General features: G+C 45.4%; 1 protein-coding gene across 2 annotated transcripts; it reads right to left on the bottom strand.

Annotated features, from left to right (window-relative positions):
• Positions 1-332: 332 nt before the first annotated feature.
• On the bottom strand, positions 333-18,550 carry PCDH12 (protocadherin 12). Of its 2 annotated transcripts, none has more exons than XM_063928544.1 (4): positions 15,335-18,550; positions 8,800-8,891; positions 6,024-6,178; positions 333-2,871 (listed from the first exon to the last, which is right to left on the bottom strand). In XM_063928544.1, exons 1-4 carry the CDS (start codon positions 18,239-18,241, stop codon positions 2,504-2,506), a joined length of 3,522 nt encoding a protein of 1,173 aa, XP_063784614.1. In that variant the 5' UTR covers positions 18,242-18,550; the 3' UTR covers positions 333-2,503. The 2 variants fall into 2 exon arrangements, with proteins under 2 accessions (XP_063784614.1, XP_063784615.1); XM_063928545.1 differs by having other exon boundaries at positions 333-2,865.
• Between the last annotated feature and the right edge of the window lie 1,378 nt (positions 18,551-19,928).

Genomic DNA, 19,928 nt, shown 5'->3' with positions numbered 1-19,928 from the left:
CTCCTTATATAGAATCCGAGTCTCGCGATAGAATCCGAGCCTCGCGAGAATCCGACAGCGTCATGATGACGTTCGGGCGCGCTCGGGTTAACTGAGCAAGGCGGGAAGATCCGAGTCGCTCGGATCCGTGTAAAAAAAGCTGAAGTTCGGGCGGGTTCGGATTCCGAGGAACCGAACCCGCTCATCTCTACATAAAATATGTAAGTGGTTGTATATATAGCATAAAGATAAACCTGCGCCACTTTTTCATATCCAGCCTAGATGATGTTTGGCTTGAAGTCTCTGATCTTGTTGTGTCCTAGTGCTGCAAGACTTCCCAGTGCAATATACTGTAGTTTTATAGTATTTATTTAATGGAACACTTTAGACAACACAGTAAAAAGTGCAAACAAAATAGCAGAAACACTTATAAAATGATAAATAACATAAATAAAGAGGTATCTTACAACTTAAACATAGTTTTTCAACCCAGCAAGCCGACCATTCTGGAATGATGAATTCTGGACGTTATAATATTATACAACAGGACTATATAGCAGACAGCTAACCCTTGTCATGATCTGGTTATCAGGAGTTCCGAAAGTGCTAGAGAGCAGAATGATTTCTTATGTCATATAAGGACATATGTAATAATATATAAGGTAATGAGAGACTGAAGAGTAATCTAATCACCCACGATTATTGGCAATAGAACAGATGTTACGCTAAAGTCTAGATTGTACAGACCAGTTGACTGGGCTGCTGAGAGATCCGGTAAGCCCTTGTATTGGGGAACGGGGGTATGGCTACACCCCATTTTTTGGTATTTGCATAATGCTATGCATGCCGAGGTTGATGTGGCTGTGCCGTTTTGGTGTGGGCTGTGGTTATTTTTCCATGGCAAGCCTGATCCCCCAGAGTCCTCCGTGACAAGCACACAGGGCGTGGCACCATGATCCGTGTCCTCATGCCCCGCCACCTGCTGCACAATAGTGGTCTTGGACGTCGCCCAGTGGTTGGTGGGACCACAATGTTGACCCAATTTGGCAGAAAACCTGCAGATTAATTTAGACAGATATTGGCGAACATTGCGGGATTATGGACTCTAGTTTTCTTTACTGCATGCAGCGTCACATAAACTTCCTCATTTTGTTTTTAAGAACTTTATATTGATTTTAAGCTTACATTTTTACTGGTACGCAATGTTTAAGTTGATTTAGAAAATACATTTGTATATTGTCAAAGATCCTTATTCACTTGTTTGTTTCTTAGAAGAGTCACCATTACCTACAAGCTGAAGGGCTAAATGTGAAGGGAAGCGGTTAAAATACCACTAGTCAGGATCCCAGCGGTCACAACGCCAATGCCGGAAACACGACTAGCGGTGAAATGCCCCTGCCGGAATACGGGTGAATATAACGTGTGGCGAGCACAGCGAGCCACCGTGCTCGCAGCGTGGTAAGCACGAAAGGGGCTTTCTATCGCTCACCCCGCTGCCGGCATACTGGTGGCCGGGATGCCGCTATCGGTTTACTGACGGCCAACATCCCAGCCACCGGTCATTCATGCTGAACCCAATGTTCCCAAGTGCTCCTTGGGGTAAATGTCTCCTACAGCCTATACATGTAGGACATGTCTAACAGAAAACTACCAAGCATGCTGCCCTTAGATATGTCATAGAAAATCCTCTGCATTCTTGTGGATAATAATTAAGCACACAAATGGCACCATGGTGATAACCATCCACTGAGAACAGCTGCAGTTATGTAGGAAGCTTGTTTATGTGAATATATAATAAGTAAAATCATATAGTAAACTGGGAGAGATAAACAAGACCTTCTAAAGGGGACAAGTGGAATAGTTGCCTATAGAAAACGCACAGCAGCGATCAGGTCTGAATTAAGCCCTATATCGTGAGTCATTAAGGACTCGCATCTTTTGCAAGGCGTTCTAGTGTGTGGGCTCCTTTAGGGTTATATTTACTAAACGTCCGTTCGTCAAAGGCGCCAATGATCGGGCCAGCCTGGTTTAGCATTTACTTCTGTTGCCGCTTTAAATCCATTGGTCAAAGCCACCTATTATATGGGGTAGTAAATCTGCCCCCTAGTCTCATTATATACAGAATGAAGAAAATACATAAATTTGTAGGTAGTGCAAACTGGTTGTGCACAATTAGCACCAAAAGAAAAATCATCACTAAGTTCTATTGTCATTTGCATAATGAAAAGTTCTCAGTTACCAGTAACTCCTAAAGAACATGCACCAAAAATTACTAATGATCTAAATTCAATAGCTGAATCACATGATCTTACATGCCCTTGTAACTATTGTTGGATCCCATTGCATAATGGCTTTGAGACGACGCTGTAGCGTCCTACCCCCCTCATATCTCTCCCTCTCCGCATCTCCTCATTCCATAACATAAATGTTTATAACTCTCCTATTTACACACAAGATAATGGATGATCAACACTGGGGCTGCTTGGCCAGTTGTCTTTGTTGACGCTCCGTTCCAGTCACCTGGCTAGTTCCTGGTGCCATCACTTTTATTACTATCCATTCCCAAAGTCTTGCTGCAAGCGGAAAGCCTCATCAGGACCTCAGAAGCTGTATTCCCATGAGATTCTGCTTTCTGGGTCAGCAGCATCTCAAAGAGAGAACTCATTTCGGAAAGGAAGGTGCTGGCCAGTCTGTTCTCTGGAGAGCCGTCAGAAGCCTTGCCAAAAGTTAGGAAGGTTCTAAGATCGTCCTTCTCCGCAGCTTTTATTGGGGGCTCCTGTGCGATTTGTGTGTTTGGCATAAAGATGTTCTCTTTGTAGCTGTTGGCTAAAGGCAAGGAGAGGCGTGCTATCCATCCCGGGTCTAGATCACTAAAGCGGTTGGTCTCTGTACCTGACATAAAAAAAAAAAGTTTTGGAATTCTTCTTTTATTTGTCACAATATACAGTACAATCCTGAATATGATTAATGGATGTTCCACTGTAACCTTATTTATCTATTCATTTATTTTTCATTTGATACCTTGTATATCGCTAAAATGTAATAGTGTAATAGTGTAACAATGTTTTGAGATCTATGATACAATATATTTAACTTATTAGACTGTTTACTTAATAAAAAAAATGGAATTTATCACCCATAAAAGGGTCATTTTCAAGCTGCAAACCTTGTTGTCGTGAAGATAATTTCATTTTGTGCGATTGCACCCAATCATCTCCCTTATGCATACAGGAAGCGAGTAAAACATTACGGCTGTAGGATCAACATCTGTAGACTCGGTCTGCACCTAAATTGCAGGCCGACAGTTTTATACTTATGTAAATTAATGGTGACATTGGTTCATATTACAGTGGCGGCTCCAGAGGTGGGGGCTACAGCATTGGTTCATATTACAGTGGCGGCTCCAGAGGTGGGGGCTACAGCATTGGTTCATATTACAGTGGCGGCTCCAGAGGTGGGGGCTACAGCATTGGTTCATATTACAGTGGCGGCTCCAGAGGTGGGGGCTACAGCATTGGTTCATATTACAGTGGCGGCTCCAGAGGAGGGGGCTACAGCATTGGTTCATGTTACAGTGGCGGCTGCAGAGGTGGGGGCTACAGCATTGGTTCATGTTACAGTGGCGCCTCCATAGGTGGGGGCTACAGCATTGGTTCATGTTACAGTGGCGGCTGCAGAGGTGGGGGCTACAGCATTGGTTCATGTTACAGTGGCGCCTCCAGAGGTGGGGGCTACAGCATTGGTTCATGTTACAGTGGCGCCTCCAGAGGTGGGGGCTACAGCATTGGTTCATATTACAGTGGCGCCTCCAGAGGTGGGGGCTACAGCATTGGTTCATGTTACAGTGGCGCCTCCAGAGGTGGGGGCTACAGCATTGGTTCATATTACAGTGGCGCCTCCAGAGGTGGGGGCTACAGCATTGGTTCATGTTACAGTGGCGCCTCCAGAGGTGGGGGCTACAGCATTGGTTCATGTTACAGTGGCGCCTCCAGAGGTGGGGGCTACAGCATTGGTTCATATTACAGTGGCGGCTCCAGAGGTGGGGGCTACAGCATTGGTTCATATTACAGTGGCGCCTCCAGAGGTGGGGGCTACAGCATTGGTTCATGTTACAGTGGCGGCTGCAGAGGTGGGGGCTACAGCATTGGTTCATGTTACAGTGGCGCCTCCAGAGGTGGGGGCTACAGCATTGGTTCATGTTACAGTGGCGCCTCCAGAGGTGGGGGCTACAGCATTGGTTCATATTACAGTGGCGCCTCCAGAGGTGGGGGCTACAGCATTGGTTCATGTTACAGTGGCGCCTCCAGAGGTGGGGGCTACAGCATTGGTTCATATTACAGTGGCGCCTCCAGAGGTGGGGGCTACAGCATTGGTTCATGTTACAGTGGCGCCTCCAGAGGTGGGGGCTACAGCATTGGTTCATGTTACAGTGGCGCCTCCAGAGGTGGGGGCTACAGCATTGGTTCATATTACAGTGGCGGCTCCAGAGGTGGGGGCTACAGCATTGGTTCATATTACAGTGGCGGCTCCAGAGGTGGGGGCTACAGCATTGGTTCATGTTACAGTGGCGGCTCCAGAGGTGGGGGCTACAGCATTGGTTCATATTACAGTGGCGGCTCCAGAGGTGGGGGCTACAGCATTGGTTCATATTACAGTGGCGGCTCCAGAGGTGGGGGCTACAGCATTGGTTCATATTACAGTGGCGGCTCCAGAGGTGGGGGCTACAGCATTGGTTCATGTTACAGTGGCGCCTCCAGAGGTGGGGGCTACAGCATTGGTTCATGTTACAGTGGCGCCTCCAGAGGTGGGGGCTACAGCATTGGTTCATGTTACAGTGGCGCCTCCAGAGGTGGGGGCTACAGCATTGGTTCATATTACAGTGGCGGCTCCAGAGGTGGGGGCTACAGCATTGGTTCATATTACAGTGGCGGCTCCAGAGGTGGGGGCTACAGCATTGGTTCATGTTACAGTGGCGTCTCCAGAGGTGGGGGCTACAGCATTGGTTCATGTTACAGTGGCGGCTCCAGAGGTGGGGGCTACAGCATTGGTTCATATTACAGTGGCGGCTCCAGAGGTGGGGGCTACAGCATTGGTTCATATTACAGTGGCGGCTCCAGAGGTGGGGGCTACAGCACAGTCCAGTCCAATAGTGGAGCCACACCTACTGCCACCCCAATTGCTGCCAACATCGCCGTCCGAGGCTCACTGGCAGTAGGTGTGGCTCCCCTATTTGAATTTCGGACTGTGCTGCGGCCCCACCTCTGGAGCCGTCAGTGGTTCATCATCATCATCATCGATATTGAAGCATATGTGCCCAGCATTATAATTACAAATCAGAGCTAATACAGGGCAGAAACAAATCATTCCTTGTTTGCATTTGTATGTATCCTAACTTAGGGCCAGATGTACTAAGCCTTAAAAGGTGATTATGTAGAGAGTGATAAACTACCAGCCAATCAGCTCCTGTCCTTTTTCAAACCCAGCCTGTAACATGGCAGGAGGTGGTTCGCTGGTACCTTCTCACTCTCTACTTTATCACTTTCCAGAGAATCGCTGCAGAGTCAGCACTAATATGCTAATGCAGCAGGAGGGATCTGGTATAAGTTGATGCCTCCTGATTGCATGTGTGATCCAGGCTGCTGCAATTCCTACAAAGAGGCCAGGAAATTTCTGTCCCTTGGCCCTCCCCCAAAACGGTGATATCGCCGCCCCCTCCCCACCCCCAAATGGCTGCATACTGTCAATAGCTGACATCTGCAGCCATTCAGCTTCCGATGACTCTGGACCCAAACATTGGTACTTAGCGACATGTGCAGCAGATCCATCGGGATCTGAATCAGGCCCAATGTCCGATGGTGTGACCAATGTTTGACTGATGGTGCATTTTTGTACACAGAGTGGGGGATTAGCACTGCAGCCAGTGGGCATTGTAGTAGGAAGCCCATTGGCTGTGGCATTAGCATAAAGACGCAGTCATGGCTGCAATAGTGTCCACCTCTGGATCAGGCCATGTGTGTGTTTTATGCCAAATGACTGTCACTCACCCAAACAGGGTCCCAGGATAGACTCCAGATTGTCCTCCAGTAGCTGGTGGCCGGCACTGAGATCACCTCCTGACTCCGAGTCCAGATCCCCTGCCTCACTCTCACCATGCCCGCTGTCCTTTGTGCTCTGCCAGTCCACGTCCTGCCCAGCAGATCTACATAAGGAAACAAGCGCAAAACATTACATCCCTTGTGCAATATCCCAAAGAAAGACGTGAGCACTCGCTCAGACAGAGTGTACTCAGGAAAACACAATGATCACTGTCATTCATATTAGTGCTATAACGATGTGGTATATATATAACTTTATATGGATTCAGGCCCAGATTTATCAAGCTTTGGAGCGTGATAAAGTACCAGCCAATCAGTCCCTAACTACCAGGCTACAGGCTGTGTTTGAAAAATGACAGTTAGTAGCTGATTGGTAGGTATTTTATCACTGTGCAATGTAGCACTCTTCGAGGCTTGATACATCTGGGCCTCAGTATGGTATCCCGACAGCCAAAATACCAGTGGCGAGTGCAGCGTGTGGGGATTCCGGGTGGCAGCATTCTGACTAGGGAGGCCAATCCCGGGAACGGCGGGATCCCGGGATTTGGGCCTAAAAATGCCGGGATTTGAATCCCAGGATTGGAGCATCCAATCCCGGGATTCACGGGATTACACTGCGCATGTGCGGGAGGGTGGGTGTGTAAGTAATACTACTTACAATTAGGCGGGCGGCAGCCATAGACAAACGCTGAACGCGGCGGCACTTCAAATGTGGCGCCGCCCGCCAGCCAATCAGAGCTGGCGGACCGGCAGCCAATCAGGGAAGCTGCCGCAGCAGCGGCAGCCAATCAGGAGCGACTGCTGCGGCCGCTTCCCTGATTGGCTGCCGGTCCGCCAGCTCTGGTTGGCTGGCGGCCGGCGCTTCATTTGAAATGCCGCCGCGTTCAGTGTGCCCATGGCTGCCGTCCACCTAATAGTAAGTGATATTACTTACACCCAGCCTCCCTCCCGCGCCGCTACCAACCCTCCACGCTACCTACACCCTCCCGCACCGCTACCTACATCCTCCCGCCCAGCTATCTACATCCTCCCGCACCGCTACCTACATCCTCCCGCCCAGCTACCTACACCCTCCGGCACAACTACCTACACCCTCCCTGCCTTCCGCGCCGCTACCTACACCCTCCCGCACCACCACCTACCCTCCAGTGCTGCTCCCTACACCCTTCTTCACTGATCCCTACTGCAGTCCCGGGAATCCCGGGATTGAGCGTTTTTCAATCCCGAATCCCGGGATTGAAAAAACTGCCCGGGATTGGCCTCCCTAATTCTGACCTCTGGGATCCCAGCAGCTGGCAGCTTGCTTGCTATATATATATATATATATATATATATATATATATAAAACTTAGTCTGCTACCTAGGACCCAGTGGGCACTAAGTGGCCCAGATAACACTCTTTTTATATGATGATTTAGGACAAAAGAAGAGGGGAAAATGGCCCCAAGCTTGTACATTGCATTGAGCGCCATGGGTTCTTATTCAGGTTCTGATCCCCACTCTGCTGCCTACAGTGTGCCCCAGGAGAGTAGAATACATTCCCTCATCCCGCCTACCCCTACAGTAGCGTGCGTGTGGATGTAATTACGTGATTTGCACATCACAACTTTACATCACAATGGGGGCCGTCATTGTGCAAATCCCAAAACCACACCCGCACCTCCCCGCTGGGCTCCTGGATCTCACTGGTCTCTAGGAACACAGAAAGAAAAAGCAAATAAGTATGGAATACAGTTTAAGGGGTCTAAGTAGTAAGTACTAAGCCTAGGAGAGAGATAAAGTGGATGGAGATAAAGTACCAACCAAATAGCTCCTGCTGTAACATGGCAGTTAGGAGCTGATTGGCTGGTACTTTGGGGTCTCTTTACTAAGCCTTTAAGCTTTGGATGGAGATAAAGTGGACGGAGAAAAAGCACCAGTCAATCAGCTCATAACTGTCATTTTTCAAACCCAGCCTGTGACATGACAGTTAGGAGCTGATTGGCTGGTACTTTATCTCCATCCACTTTATCTCCATCCAAGGCTTAGTAAACAGACCCCTTTATCTCTCTCCACTTTATCACTCCCCTGAGACTTAGTACATCTACCCCTAATTCAACTGTAACAATCAGGATTAGTAACGGCTGAAGTTGTGATGTTTTACTGCTTAAGTGAAAGTGACAATCATCCAAAAATGTTCCCTCTAAGAAGCCTCAGAAAGTACCTGGGTAATGGAGAGGCTGATTCAAAGGTGGATGCTTTGTGCAGATCTGCATTGCGACGTCAGTCACAGGGCCCTGAAAGTCACAGCAGGACTGGCATGCTGTGAATATTTAGGGGAAGCAATAGGGAGTGTTCCAGAAAACAGGGGCATGGCGACACAATGTTTTGGCTGTGCCAAAGCCAGGAAACACAATATCACTGGCCCTGGACATCCTGAATAACCTGAGGGTTACTCAGATGTTTGATGGTTCGGAGATGGTCACACAGTTGATCCTATGCTGTCTCTTTGTACGCAGCAGCAGATCAGGGAAGCCGGCAGTGGATGTCTTTTTACATAAGGTGCCTCCTGTATGGTTTGCATATTTGCCCACAGCTGCTGCGTACAAAGATACAGTGGAGGTGCCATTATCGTTCACCTCTGAATTAGTCCACAGATTCTCAGAGGAGAAGAATGAGAGAACATGGCACTGTCTTCTAACGGGATCAAGTTACTTCTCTTCAACCGCTAATTGCGTTGCGTTACCTGCCAGCCTTAGACGAGTACTTGTTTCCTCTATGTAGTGTCTTAGGATGTACTTGTCCTTGGTGAAGCAGAGACAGAAGCTGTGAAATTTGCTGTAAAAAGAAAAAAAAAGTGAGGAATGAGGAAGAACAGAGAAACACAAGAAGTATTAAACCATTGAGCTGCATGAAGCAGGAAGGGTGAGGAGAAAGAAATGGTAGATAAACAGGACGGCGAAATCTGTATATAGAAATGCGAAAGCCCTCACTCCCTCACTGACTGACTTATCACTAATTCTCTTACTTCCCGATATGTTAGGAAGATGAAATGCAACATAGGTATTCTGCGGGTGGGAAATAGGAAAATGAATAAACCTCCCCTAATGGTATGAAAAGGGGGTTGACATAATGACGTCAATAGCGATGCGTGGCTTGCGTTGCGTGAATGATAACGCACAAATAGACAATCGGATCAAAATTTGGATTGTACCTCCATTGTGTAAAATGTAATAAACTACAAAAATGGTCCTGTCACTTTTTACCATATCTGCTACTGGTGCACCTCAGGTAACGTCAAGAACCATGGAATAATAGTTACTTACATTAAGACGTCTCAAATTTCCAGCTCTATTTATCAAATTTATATTTACAACCGTGAAAATCAGAAACGCCCGTGCGAAGAATGGGTAGAACATATATTTGTTCTTTTATTTTTCAATTTTCTTATTTCCATCAATCATTTTATTTGTAATGTTGATTTGTTTGCAAATAAATAAACAAAAATCTTAAGGTGTGTACACAGGGAGAGATCCTTGGTATACCCGATTTTGACTATCTGTACTTTCTATTTTGTCTATGTACGATTTTGACTAAGTGCCAATTTTGACTATACTTTATACTAGATAGTACACTAGATAATCAAGATTGACTTGCCTGCACAGGCTATCTAGCCTTGCGATACCGACCCCACGGGAGCGCGCATCGGGATAGAATCGGTATCGCAATATGCCTAACACCTTGAGATATGCACTAACCTTCCTTAAGATTTTGACTATACTATATAGTCAAAATCTTATAGACTTATCTCACCGTTTGTACACACCTTTAGAGCTCTCCAGACAATTCATGGGGAAGGGATTTTTTTTTTTTTAAACCTACACATTTATTTGTGGAGTTTTTTTTGTAACTATTGTGTGAATGACAGTCCTAAAGGACAGTGATGTGCACTGAATGTCCTGGCTTAGTCATGTCCAGCCCAAAGTGGAGGAGCCAGACACTGAACAATGACCAGTGCTCCCTGTTTCCTGAACAGTAGTAAACGTGTGTCCTCCGTACTATCCACCCCCTAAAATAGGGACATAAGGGGACTATGTACTAAGCCTTGGAATCAGCTCCTAGCTGCCATGTTACAGGCTGTGTTTGAAAAAATGACAGTTTAGAACTGGTTGATTGGTACTTTATCTCAGTTCGCGTTATCGCTCTCCAAGGCTTAGCACATAGGGGTCTATTCATGAAGCAGTAATAAGAGTGGAGAAGTGAGCCAGTGGAGAAGATGCCCATGTCAACCATTCAGCTTTGAGGTAACATTTATCAAGTGCATTCTATAAAATTATATGTAGTAACACTGGCTTTACTGCTTCATGAATAGACCTCAGAGATCCCTAAGGGGTTTATGTAACAAAACTTTGATAGAGCAGAAAATTGACCAGTGGACAATTTGCCCATAGCAACCAATAACCTCTAGCATTATCAAGTACATTCTATAAAATGATAGGTTCATTGGTTGCCATGGGCAACTTCTCCACGTTTTCGAAGGCTTGATGCATCTTCCCATAAATCTTTTTATTTAACAATCAAATAATACTTAAAAGCACCTTGCTTAAGCCCAAAATAATCTGTATGTCTTTATTCCTTTGGTGTGAAGCATGCTTACCGACATTTTGGCTGCTCTCTGTGGGAGAGATCAGCCAGGTCGGCTCAGAGGGCGGGCAGGGGAGGCTGTGACGTAGAGGAGGGGGTGGTCCGGAGGTGGGACGGGGGCGGAACAAGGGTGGGGGCAGAGCAAGGATGGGGTCACGGTGACACCTCCTTTAAGCCACGCCCCCGCTTTGTAATGCCGCGATCACCGGCATTACACTGCAGGGGGCATGGCTATGATGATGCGATTCAGCAAGAATCGCGTCATTAACTGCCCGGACCGCCCACTTTACACACTAAGTGGGCGGACGGGCAGGGGGGACTTGTCTGCTCTTCCGGGGGGCCGGGAGGGTCACCCGATTTTCGGGAGCCTCCCGGCCATTCTGGGAGAGTAGGCAAATATGGTGTGAAGCCCTTATAAGAGTTGGATTCTGTGACTTTGTGCTCTGCCTATGGTGTACAGTGCGCCCCCTAGGTCACCCCTAAGCTGCCTGTGCATATAGCAGTGGTAATAGTGCCCCGGGAATCCTCTGGGTGCCACATGTGTGCCCTAATATAGATCAGGCATGCGTCAGGTATACTTACATCCAGGTCATAGGCACAAAAATATATTTTTAATACCAAAAAGCACAGGGAGGCTAGTCCGCCCCGCATGTCAGTCCCTGCCCCCCCCCCACACACACACACAAGTACAAAAGCATCACACAAAGGCGATGCTTTTGTAGCTCCCCACTAGTGCAGCGTACTGGAAGGGAGCTACTCGTTGCTGTTAGGGTCGCAGCGTGTGACATCACGCAGTCGCCTTGCCCCCCCCCCACAATGGTCATGGCAATCGCAGGGCTAAGACAGCCGTCAGTTCAGACCTGATAGCTGCTGTGTGAAAACGCACAGCACCGATCAGCTCTGAATTAGGCCCAATATATGTTTAATATCATCTAATGTAATATATACAGGATGGTTGAAGGTAGCAGGTTCAGAGTACAATACACCAACCACAGAAGTGACTAGCGACTGTCATCATCATTAGTGTGTATCTGAAGAGTAACAGGGATCCAAGTGCACTGCGCAGGCCCCTCCCCCTAGGTATATGGTGTCATGATGTCACACAGAGGGGGTGGGGTTGCCGACAATGGGAAACATAGCACTGCCCGTAGCCTCTTGAGGGTGTTCCAAGCAGCTGCACAGACTGCAGGGTGCCTACCTGCTTATCCACAGTACACTCTGGGTGGCACTGCAGCAGTGATCCTCGCTGCAGGGTGCTGCCTGGCACCGCTCGCACACCCCAGTTACAGCCATGGTGTGCATTTACACATTCCTTGGTCGCCAACAAGTTATATGGCTACTTACAAGCATATCTGCAGCACTGTGTGGGTCTGCCACTGTCACAATTACACTTTTACTATACTCCGACTGCCACTGCCTGCCCTTTCCCTGCTCTATTGCGCAAGGAGGTGCAAATATTAGACCTACGTTAGCATATTGCAGACCTGCGTACCAAAGTCAGCACATTGCACATCTGCGTACGGACATCGGCACATTGCAGACCTGTGTACAGATGTAGGCACATTGCACACCTGCGGGCAGATGTAGGTACATCATTGCCCACTCTCCCGGGATGTTTGGACGCACTCACAGGAGAGTAGGTCACCCTCCCAAGACAATTAATGTTGGCAGATACTGTATGTCAGGGCAGGCGCTAGTTTTCGGCAGATATGAACACTGCAAATTTGCATATCACAGGCTAAAAACTGGTGTATTCTCAGTATTAGCCCTACTGTGTTCTACAGCGAAGACCGCAGCAACATAGTTACAGTGAAAAGACAATTACCTACACTAACTCTGGTGGCAGAAGGTAGGACAGGCACCATTAGCAGCCACGGCACCCGGACGCAGCAACGGCACCTGGATGCAGACACTGTATGGCAGGATGTGAATGGGCTCCAAGTAATACATGTATTGTATTACTTGTAAGCAGATGTTACGCTCAGTCACTACTAGCCAATGGAAGCTGGATGACAAGTTGTATTTTGGTAACCACGGAGTTTGTTGTTACAGACTAAGCACTGACTTCCGGAGCGCAATCACGGCACGAAAAGGACGTTGTCACTAGTGCTCTATACATGGATACATGAGATGCTTGGCTCCTGCTACAAACAATGCAGGCACAACCATTGTGGCCTAAAGGGCCCCATACACTAGACCGATAATGCCCGATTTCAGCCCAATTCGGGCATTCGGCCCAATATATTGGGTAAAATCGGGCATTTTCGGTGTGCTTTTCCCCCAATCCGATCCGATGCGCGTTTCCGTGTGCATCGGATCGGATCCACCTAGATCCGACATATCAAGAGTGCTGCACTCATTATATGTCGGATCCCGCAGTAAATGGATGGGAAAGTAAAAGATACATTGTATGCAAAAAAACTGCATACGATATATCATTATCTAACACTATCCTGCCAACGGGGAGGCTGCCGGGAGGTTGGAGGAAATCTCATATGACATGATGGACCGTCGTGTCGTATAAGTGTATGGGGCCCTTTAGACAGCAATCAGGCAGATGCATTTCTATTACACTTGGATGTATTTCCTCTTGGCTACATATGCCACACATCCCTGTACATTACACTTCCCTGTCTGTGGTTCGTTTTGCTTTGGTTCAATATTTGCACTCTAGAATACAGCAGGTATTATTGATTTAAATGACTCAGTGATTATCTCTCCTATTATTCTCATATAATTATATAGTGCACACATATTCCACATCGTTTTAATAGTGATGAGCGGATTCGGTTTTACTCGGTTTTACTCGGTTTTACTCGGTTCTCAAAACGGCATCTTATTGGCTCACGGATGTCACGTGTTTTGGATAGCCAATAAGATGCCGTTTTGAGAACCGAGTAAAACCGAGTAAAACCGAGTAAAACCGAACCTCGCTCATCAGGATAATTTGCCCATTCGCATCAGTCCCTGCCCCAGTGGAGCTTACAGTTTATATTCCCTACCACATGTACACACACAGTTTATTTTTGTAACCTCCCAGTACATATTTGGATCGTGTACCCTGAAGAATCCCACATATGCACGGGAAGAATATACAAACTCCACACAGTTGGGTGGTGGGAATCGAACCTTTGACCATCTGTGAGATGGTAATGCTAACCACTACACCATCCACGCTGCCTACATCACTTTCATTCTAGTCTGCTAATGATCTAACGCCACTGGTCCACAGAAAATAACCAGGCAACAAATGTAACTGGTACTGTAATCCCCAGTGGACAATGCTAGTGTATTTGTGGCATGATGAGATTTGTAGTACAAATGGAGAATCATCATAGGGATTTCTGGAACCGGATTGTTCCATGGCATCTTGAGATCCACAACTTGATAATCTCTAGATAAACCAACATGCAATTATCAATAAACCATTGCAAAATATGGACCAGACATACATGGCAACATAACAGATCTGTTTCCTGGGATAATTTACCTCATGACAGTTACATAGATACACATCACACTCACAGACAGTTAGCACGTAACTAGTAATAGGGTTTTACCCCATAAAATGTCCATAATGCTTTCATATTGCATCACTGTAGAACATTCTTATTTTTTTTCTTTATAAAACCTGTATATGAAAACAGATGGTAAAATTCCTCCATTAGGCCCAGTGAAAGTACCGATAGTGTGCATTTATTATTAATATTACAAAGCAGAAGACTGTCAGGGGCAATGGGGGTAATTCCAAGTTGATCGCAGCAGGATTTTGGTTAGCAGTTGGGCAAAACCATGTGCACTGCAGGGGAGGCAGATATAACATGTGCAGAGAGAGTTAGATTTGGGTGTGGTGTGTTCAATCTGCAATCTAATTTGCAGTGTAAAAATAAAGCAGCCAGTATTTACCCTGCACAGAAACAAAATAACCCACCCAAATCTAATTCTCTCTGCACATGTTAAATCTGCCTCCCCTGCAGTGCACATGGTTTTGCCCAACTGCTAAAAAAAATTCCTGCTGCGATCAACTTGGAATTACCCCCAATGTTAAGGCTAGTTTAAAAAAAACAACAACAACTATGTCTAAACTCGGAGATTAGGGAGTTTGCAGCAATAAAAAGCAACTAAAAAGACACCCAATGGACATTACTGGCCAAATTAATAGAGTGAGAGTTTCAGAAAGTGAGAGATTTGATAAGGTTCTTCAGGTTTTTTTGTTAAAGTGGCAATCATTTACACTGCAAAACCAGGTTAATCTTGCTGTGTAAATGATTGCCACGTTTTAAAAAAACTGCAAAACCTTAGCAAATCTCTCACTTTTTGAAACTCTCACTCTATTACATTGGCCCTATATTTCATATACTTTTAACAAGGACACACAACAACATTCATCAGTGGCTGTAACTATGGAAAAACAAATCTCAATCAGTGCATATAAAAATATATAACTACGTGATGACGAGTAAATGAGTGATTGATACATAGCATGGTAACCGAATAGAATAAAAAATGTGATAAAGAAAGAATAGTGTATGAATGAATAAAAACATGCAAAATTATAGGATAAAGAAAGTATAGGTAAAAAGAAAATTATTTCAACAGACTAGAGGCAAATGAAAATGCTAATAACTATTATCTACCTGTATGTGTGGTGACTGCATGGTGAGTTCCACCGCTTCCTTCTCCGCCAGTGCTACCATGGATAAACGCACCAGACTTCTGAGGATCTGCTCCTTGGAAGACTGCTCTACATTCTTTTGACGTCTCAATGTTGGGGAAGTGGCTGGTGAGAAGTCTCCCCCATTGTAAATTATGGGTTCAGATGAATTGGTGATATCGTCTGGGACTCTTATTTGAGGGCTTCCAAAATTCTTTAATGTTTTATTACTGACAGGAAGAGTTCCATAGGGGTCTTGGAGATTTTCTCTTGAGCAGCTTCTCTGTCTCTGGTACTGCAAAGTTCGGCAAACAGAGGGGGGTAGAGAAAAAGGTTGCTCTAAATCTGAAATATCATTAAGAAGGGCTTCATGATTACGCTGGTTCCTTAGTGTGCGATAAAGAGTCGGTGTTAGATGGAAAGGAGTATGGAGAGATGTGTCCTCTAATGTGTCTTGGCCTTCTTCTAGCACAGAAAATGGCTTGGCCTCTTCAACTGGTGTTGCCGGGTGTTGCTGCCGACCTCTAAGTACAGGGACCACATGGATATCTGCCTTTTGGATTTGCCTTTGAGGCCTCTTAGGCTGCTTTCTGTAAGATGATTCCTCCTCCCTACAGTTATAAGCTCTGTTGTCCTTTCTATCCACTCGACAAAAGGACATAATAAGTGCCAAAATTAAGAGACATAGAGCCAGGAGAACAGCCAGACAGATAACAATTACCATGGACAAGCTAAGCTTTCCATTGGTTTCACTTGCTGAATTTCTCAGGTGGTCCAAATGGCTACTGAACATTACTTGAAGAAGAGCCTTTGTTTCCCGAGGAGGTATTCCACCATCTATAACAGTGACCTTCAAGTCTAGTGTAGTACCAATAAGATAGCTGGCATTGCTAGCAGTTATGTATATATGCCCCAGATGTTCATCCATAGCAAATAAACCCAGGTGGTCATCTGTCAAGTGGTAAAGAAGTTTGGCATTGTCCCCCGAGTCTGCGTCAGTCGCTACCATTTGAAATATTGGGTGTTTGTTAAGTTTTGCAGTCTCTGATAATATCTCATCTGATGTATATCCAAAGGCTTCTGAATGGGCAACTTCCATGGTAGAGAGAAAGTAACCAGTCTCTGCATTCACTAGGACAGTAATACTTGCACAACCTCTCTTAAGTTGTGGTTGCACAATTAATGGGCTGTTATCATTTTGGTCCATCACAAGTACCTTTACTGTAGTATTGCTACTAAGCCTGGGAACACCATTGTCTTCTGCTTGGACCAAAAATGTAATTTCTTTAATTTCCTCATAATCTACAGCCTTAAGTATAACAATCTCACCAGTCCTAGCGTGGATGGATACAAATGTTGATATTGGTGTTCCTGAGATGACAGATTCAATAATTCTATATGTGACTTCAGCATTGTCTCCTAGATCAACATCTTGAGCATTTACAGTAAGGAGATGAGTAAGAGGACCACTGTTTTCTAATAGAGAGACATCATAGTTTAGCTTTTCAAAAATGGGAGGATTGTCATTTGCATCACTAACACGAATTTTCAAGGATTTTTCAGCTGAGAAAGAGGGCTCACCTTGATCTTTAGCTTGGATGGTTAAGTCATATTGCTCCAACTTCTCCCTGTCTAGTATGGCATTGGTTATCAAAATGTAGCTATTGCCATTAGATTTCTCTAACCTAAAATGCCCATGGTCTTGAATTAAATGACAGTGTACCTGCCCATTTGTCCCTGAATCAGGATCATTGGCCATAACTAGAGCTACAAAACTGCCCAGTGGAACAGCCTCAGAAACCACAATCTCTGGAGAATCTTGAGAAGCCCAGGTGACTTTGATATCAGGTGCATTGTCATTAATGTCTAGAACCTTAATGACTACCTTGCAGTGAGTAGGGATAGGATTAGGACCTAAATCCTTTGCTTGCACATCCAACTCATAAGAGCGCCTATCTTCATGGTCAAGTGACTGTCTCAGAGTGATCCCACCCAATTTTGGGTCAAGGCTGAACATGCTGAGGACATGGTGTGGAGTGTGTTTACTAAATGAAAATTCTATTTCTCCATTTGGACCTTGATCTGGGTCAGTGGCCGTCAGATTTATAAGAAGTGTACCTGGTGAAGTGTCTTCTGAGACTTCTAGAACAACAGAACTTTCTCCAAATGTGGGGCTATTATCATTAGAGTCCAAGACATTAATCTTAACCTGGGTGGTACTTGATTTTTGTGGAATTCCACCATCTAATGCTGTTAAAACTAGATGGAAAGAAGATTGCAATTCTCTATCCAGTTCCTTTACCACAACTAGTTCTGGATGTTTGACACCATCAGAACCAGAGATAATATCCAAAGTGAAGTGCTCATTGGGAGAAAGGGTATATACCTTTACTCCATTGCTGCCACTATCAGGATCCCAAGCTCTATCAAGAGGGATCCTTGTGCGTAGAGAAGCACTCTCTGAAATCTCTATTTCCACTTCAAGTTTTGGAAACATTGGTTCATTGTCATTGATGTCCAGAACCTCTATTTCCACATGCACTAAGGATAAGGCCTTGGTTGGCAGGACATTAAAAGACAAGATGCAATGTCCATGAATCTGACATAGCTTCTCTCTGTCCAGACGTCCTGTAGTTGTTATAGATCCATTTCTTGAACCCACTTGAACTGGAAATAAGTTGGACTCCTTTATGAGCTGATATTCCTCATTTGCATCCTCTGTCCAGCCAGGTACATCAGATATGTGACCAATCAGTGTACCAACGGGTACTTCTTCTTGAACTCGGAACCTCACCATTAAGGAGGCTGAATTTTGGCAATGACCTCTGTAGATGGAACAAATTAGTAGAAGAGTAAATAATTGGCTGATGACCTTAAGGATCCTATCCATGGCTCCTCAGATGTAGTCCAACTCAGATTACTTGAAGCTTTTCCCTCACGAAAAATAGCAGTGAGGGTTCAACAGAAGGTCCTCAAACATTTCTTAATCCTGCTACATTGGTATGCTTGTTAAGGCTGCTTTGGTCTGCAAGGCATGATGCCTGTAGCACAGACTAGGTCTGTAAGAGCTGACAGCGCTGCTGACATTTACACCCTTCAGTGTGACCAGAGGAAAGGTTGTGTAGGTTTCCAGGGAAGAATAGAAATGCACAATAACTCGGGGAGGAGTGATGTGACAGACAGTTCTAAGTTACTTGTTTTCACAGGGAAAGCAGCCGTCCTACAGGAAGAGGCATGAGGAAGGAACTCTAAAGTCAGTTAATGGACAATGCTCCATTAACCCCACATTTTCCAAATGAAACTTCAATCTACTGTAAAACAATTAGTTTCCCAACCTTATTCTATACAACAGCGATCTTAGTTTTAACATTAATAACCAAGATTCCCAGGGTCCTATTACAGAAACCGTATTGGGAAAGATTTAGTGGCTGTGATAAGAAGAGTGGGAGTTTAGTTACCATCAGATAATCCTGTTTGCAGACAGATTCCCATAGTACAAATGAAAGGAGAGATAAGAAGACTCTCAGTTCACAGGTTAGAAAAAAAAAGTCTGGAAAAGCCTCTGAGGGAGATGGCAATCGCTGATATGGTTCATAAACAAAGGGATACAGATAGGACAGATAAGAAAGAAATTAATTCTAAAGACTAATGGGCTCATTCAGAGTTTTGGGCAAAGCAAAATAAAGCGAGCAGCCTTGCACCTTGGCCAAATCACGTTGTGCTGCAGATGGGGTCACATTTAAAATGACTTTTATTTTTGGGGGTGTATTCATAATGTTGACATTTACAATGTTGATATTTATAATGTCGACACCAAACTGTTAACATTGATGATGCCAAGCCAAGCATGTTGACATTACAGCCATATCGACATCCTCATTAGAAATGTTGACACGATAAATGTCAACAACATTTACCATACACGTGTTTAAATACCCTGTACTTGTCTAATATTGTCTTGAACTGTAAAGGCCAGTCCACTCGGGGAGAGATGTGTGCTGAACGATCTAGCACAGACCGCTCAGCACACATCTCTCCCCCGCTCAGCACACAGCGCGCTGTGCGAGGCACTCATTTCAACAGTCGGTGAAAGGAGCGATGTGCTAGATTGTGCCTGCATGCAGGCCATTCTAGCACCGACGATAGCAACGTGTGGGGCCGCGCATCGCTATCGCTGTGGGGCATAAACATGGAGAGATCCGTGCTTAACTTCTAAGCAATCTAGTCACATTGCTTAGAATTTAAGCACGGATCTCTCCATTTGTACCCTCCTTAAGACACTGTTTTCTTATTGCTTATTTATGTACTCTATAATTGGGCGCTGCGGATCCTTTGTGGCACCATATAAATAAAGGATAATAATAATTATTATTATTACAATAATACCTCCCAACATTGCTGGTGATTTAGTGGGTCATTCCGAGTTGATCGCTCACTAGCAGTTTTTAGCAGCCGTGCAAACGCATAGTCGCCGCCCACGGGGGAGTGTATTTTCGCTTTACAGGAGTGCGAACGCCTGTGCAGAAGATCGCCTGCAAACACATTTTGTGCAAAACAAGACCAGCCCTGTAGTTACT

The sequence above is a fragment of the Pseudophryne corroboree genome, chromosome 6 (assembly GCF_028390025.1).
Source record: "Pseudophryne corroboree isolate aPseCor3 chromosome 6, aPseCor3.hap2, whole genome shotgun sequence".
NCBI classification, from domain to species: domain Eukaryota; kingdom Metazoa; phylum Chordata; class Amphibia; order Anura; family Myobatrachidae; genus Pseudophryne; species Pseudophryne corroboree.
Note: the sequence above shows the minus strand (reverse complement) of the source record. Positions and strands in the feature narration are given on the sequence as shown.

Excerpts from the sequence above, each read along its gene's own strand:
- PCDH12 (XM_063928544.1), bottom strand. The coding sequence starts at position 18,241 with ATGGATAGGATCCTTAAGGTCATCAGCCAATTATTTACTCTTCTACTA. Across the intron at positions 8,892-15,334 it reads TGCAGTCACCACACATACAG|CAAATTTCACAGCTTCTGTC; the intron begins GTAGATAATAGT and ends TTCTTTTTACAG. Across the intron at positions 6,179-8,799 it reads TACTCGTCTAAGGCTGGCAG|ATCTGCTGGGCAGGACGTGG; the intron begins GTAACGCAACGC and ends TTCCTTATGTAG.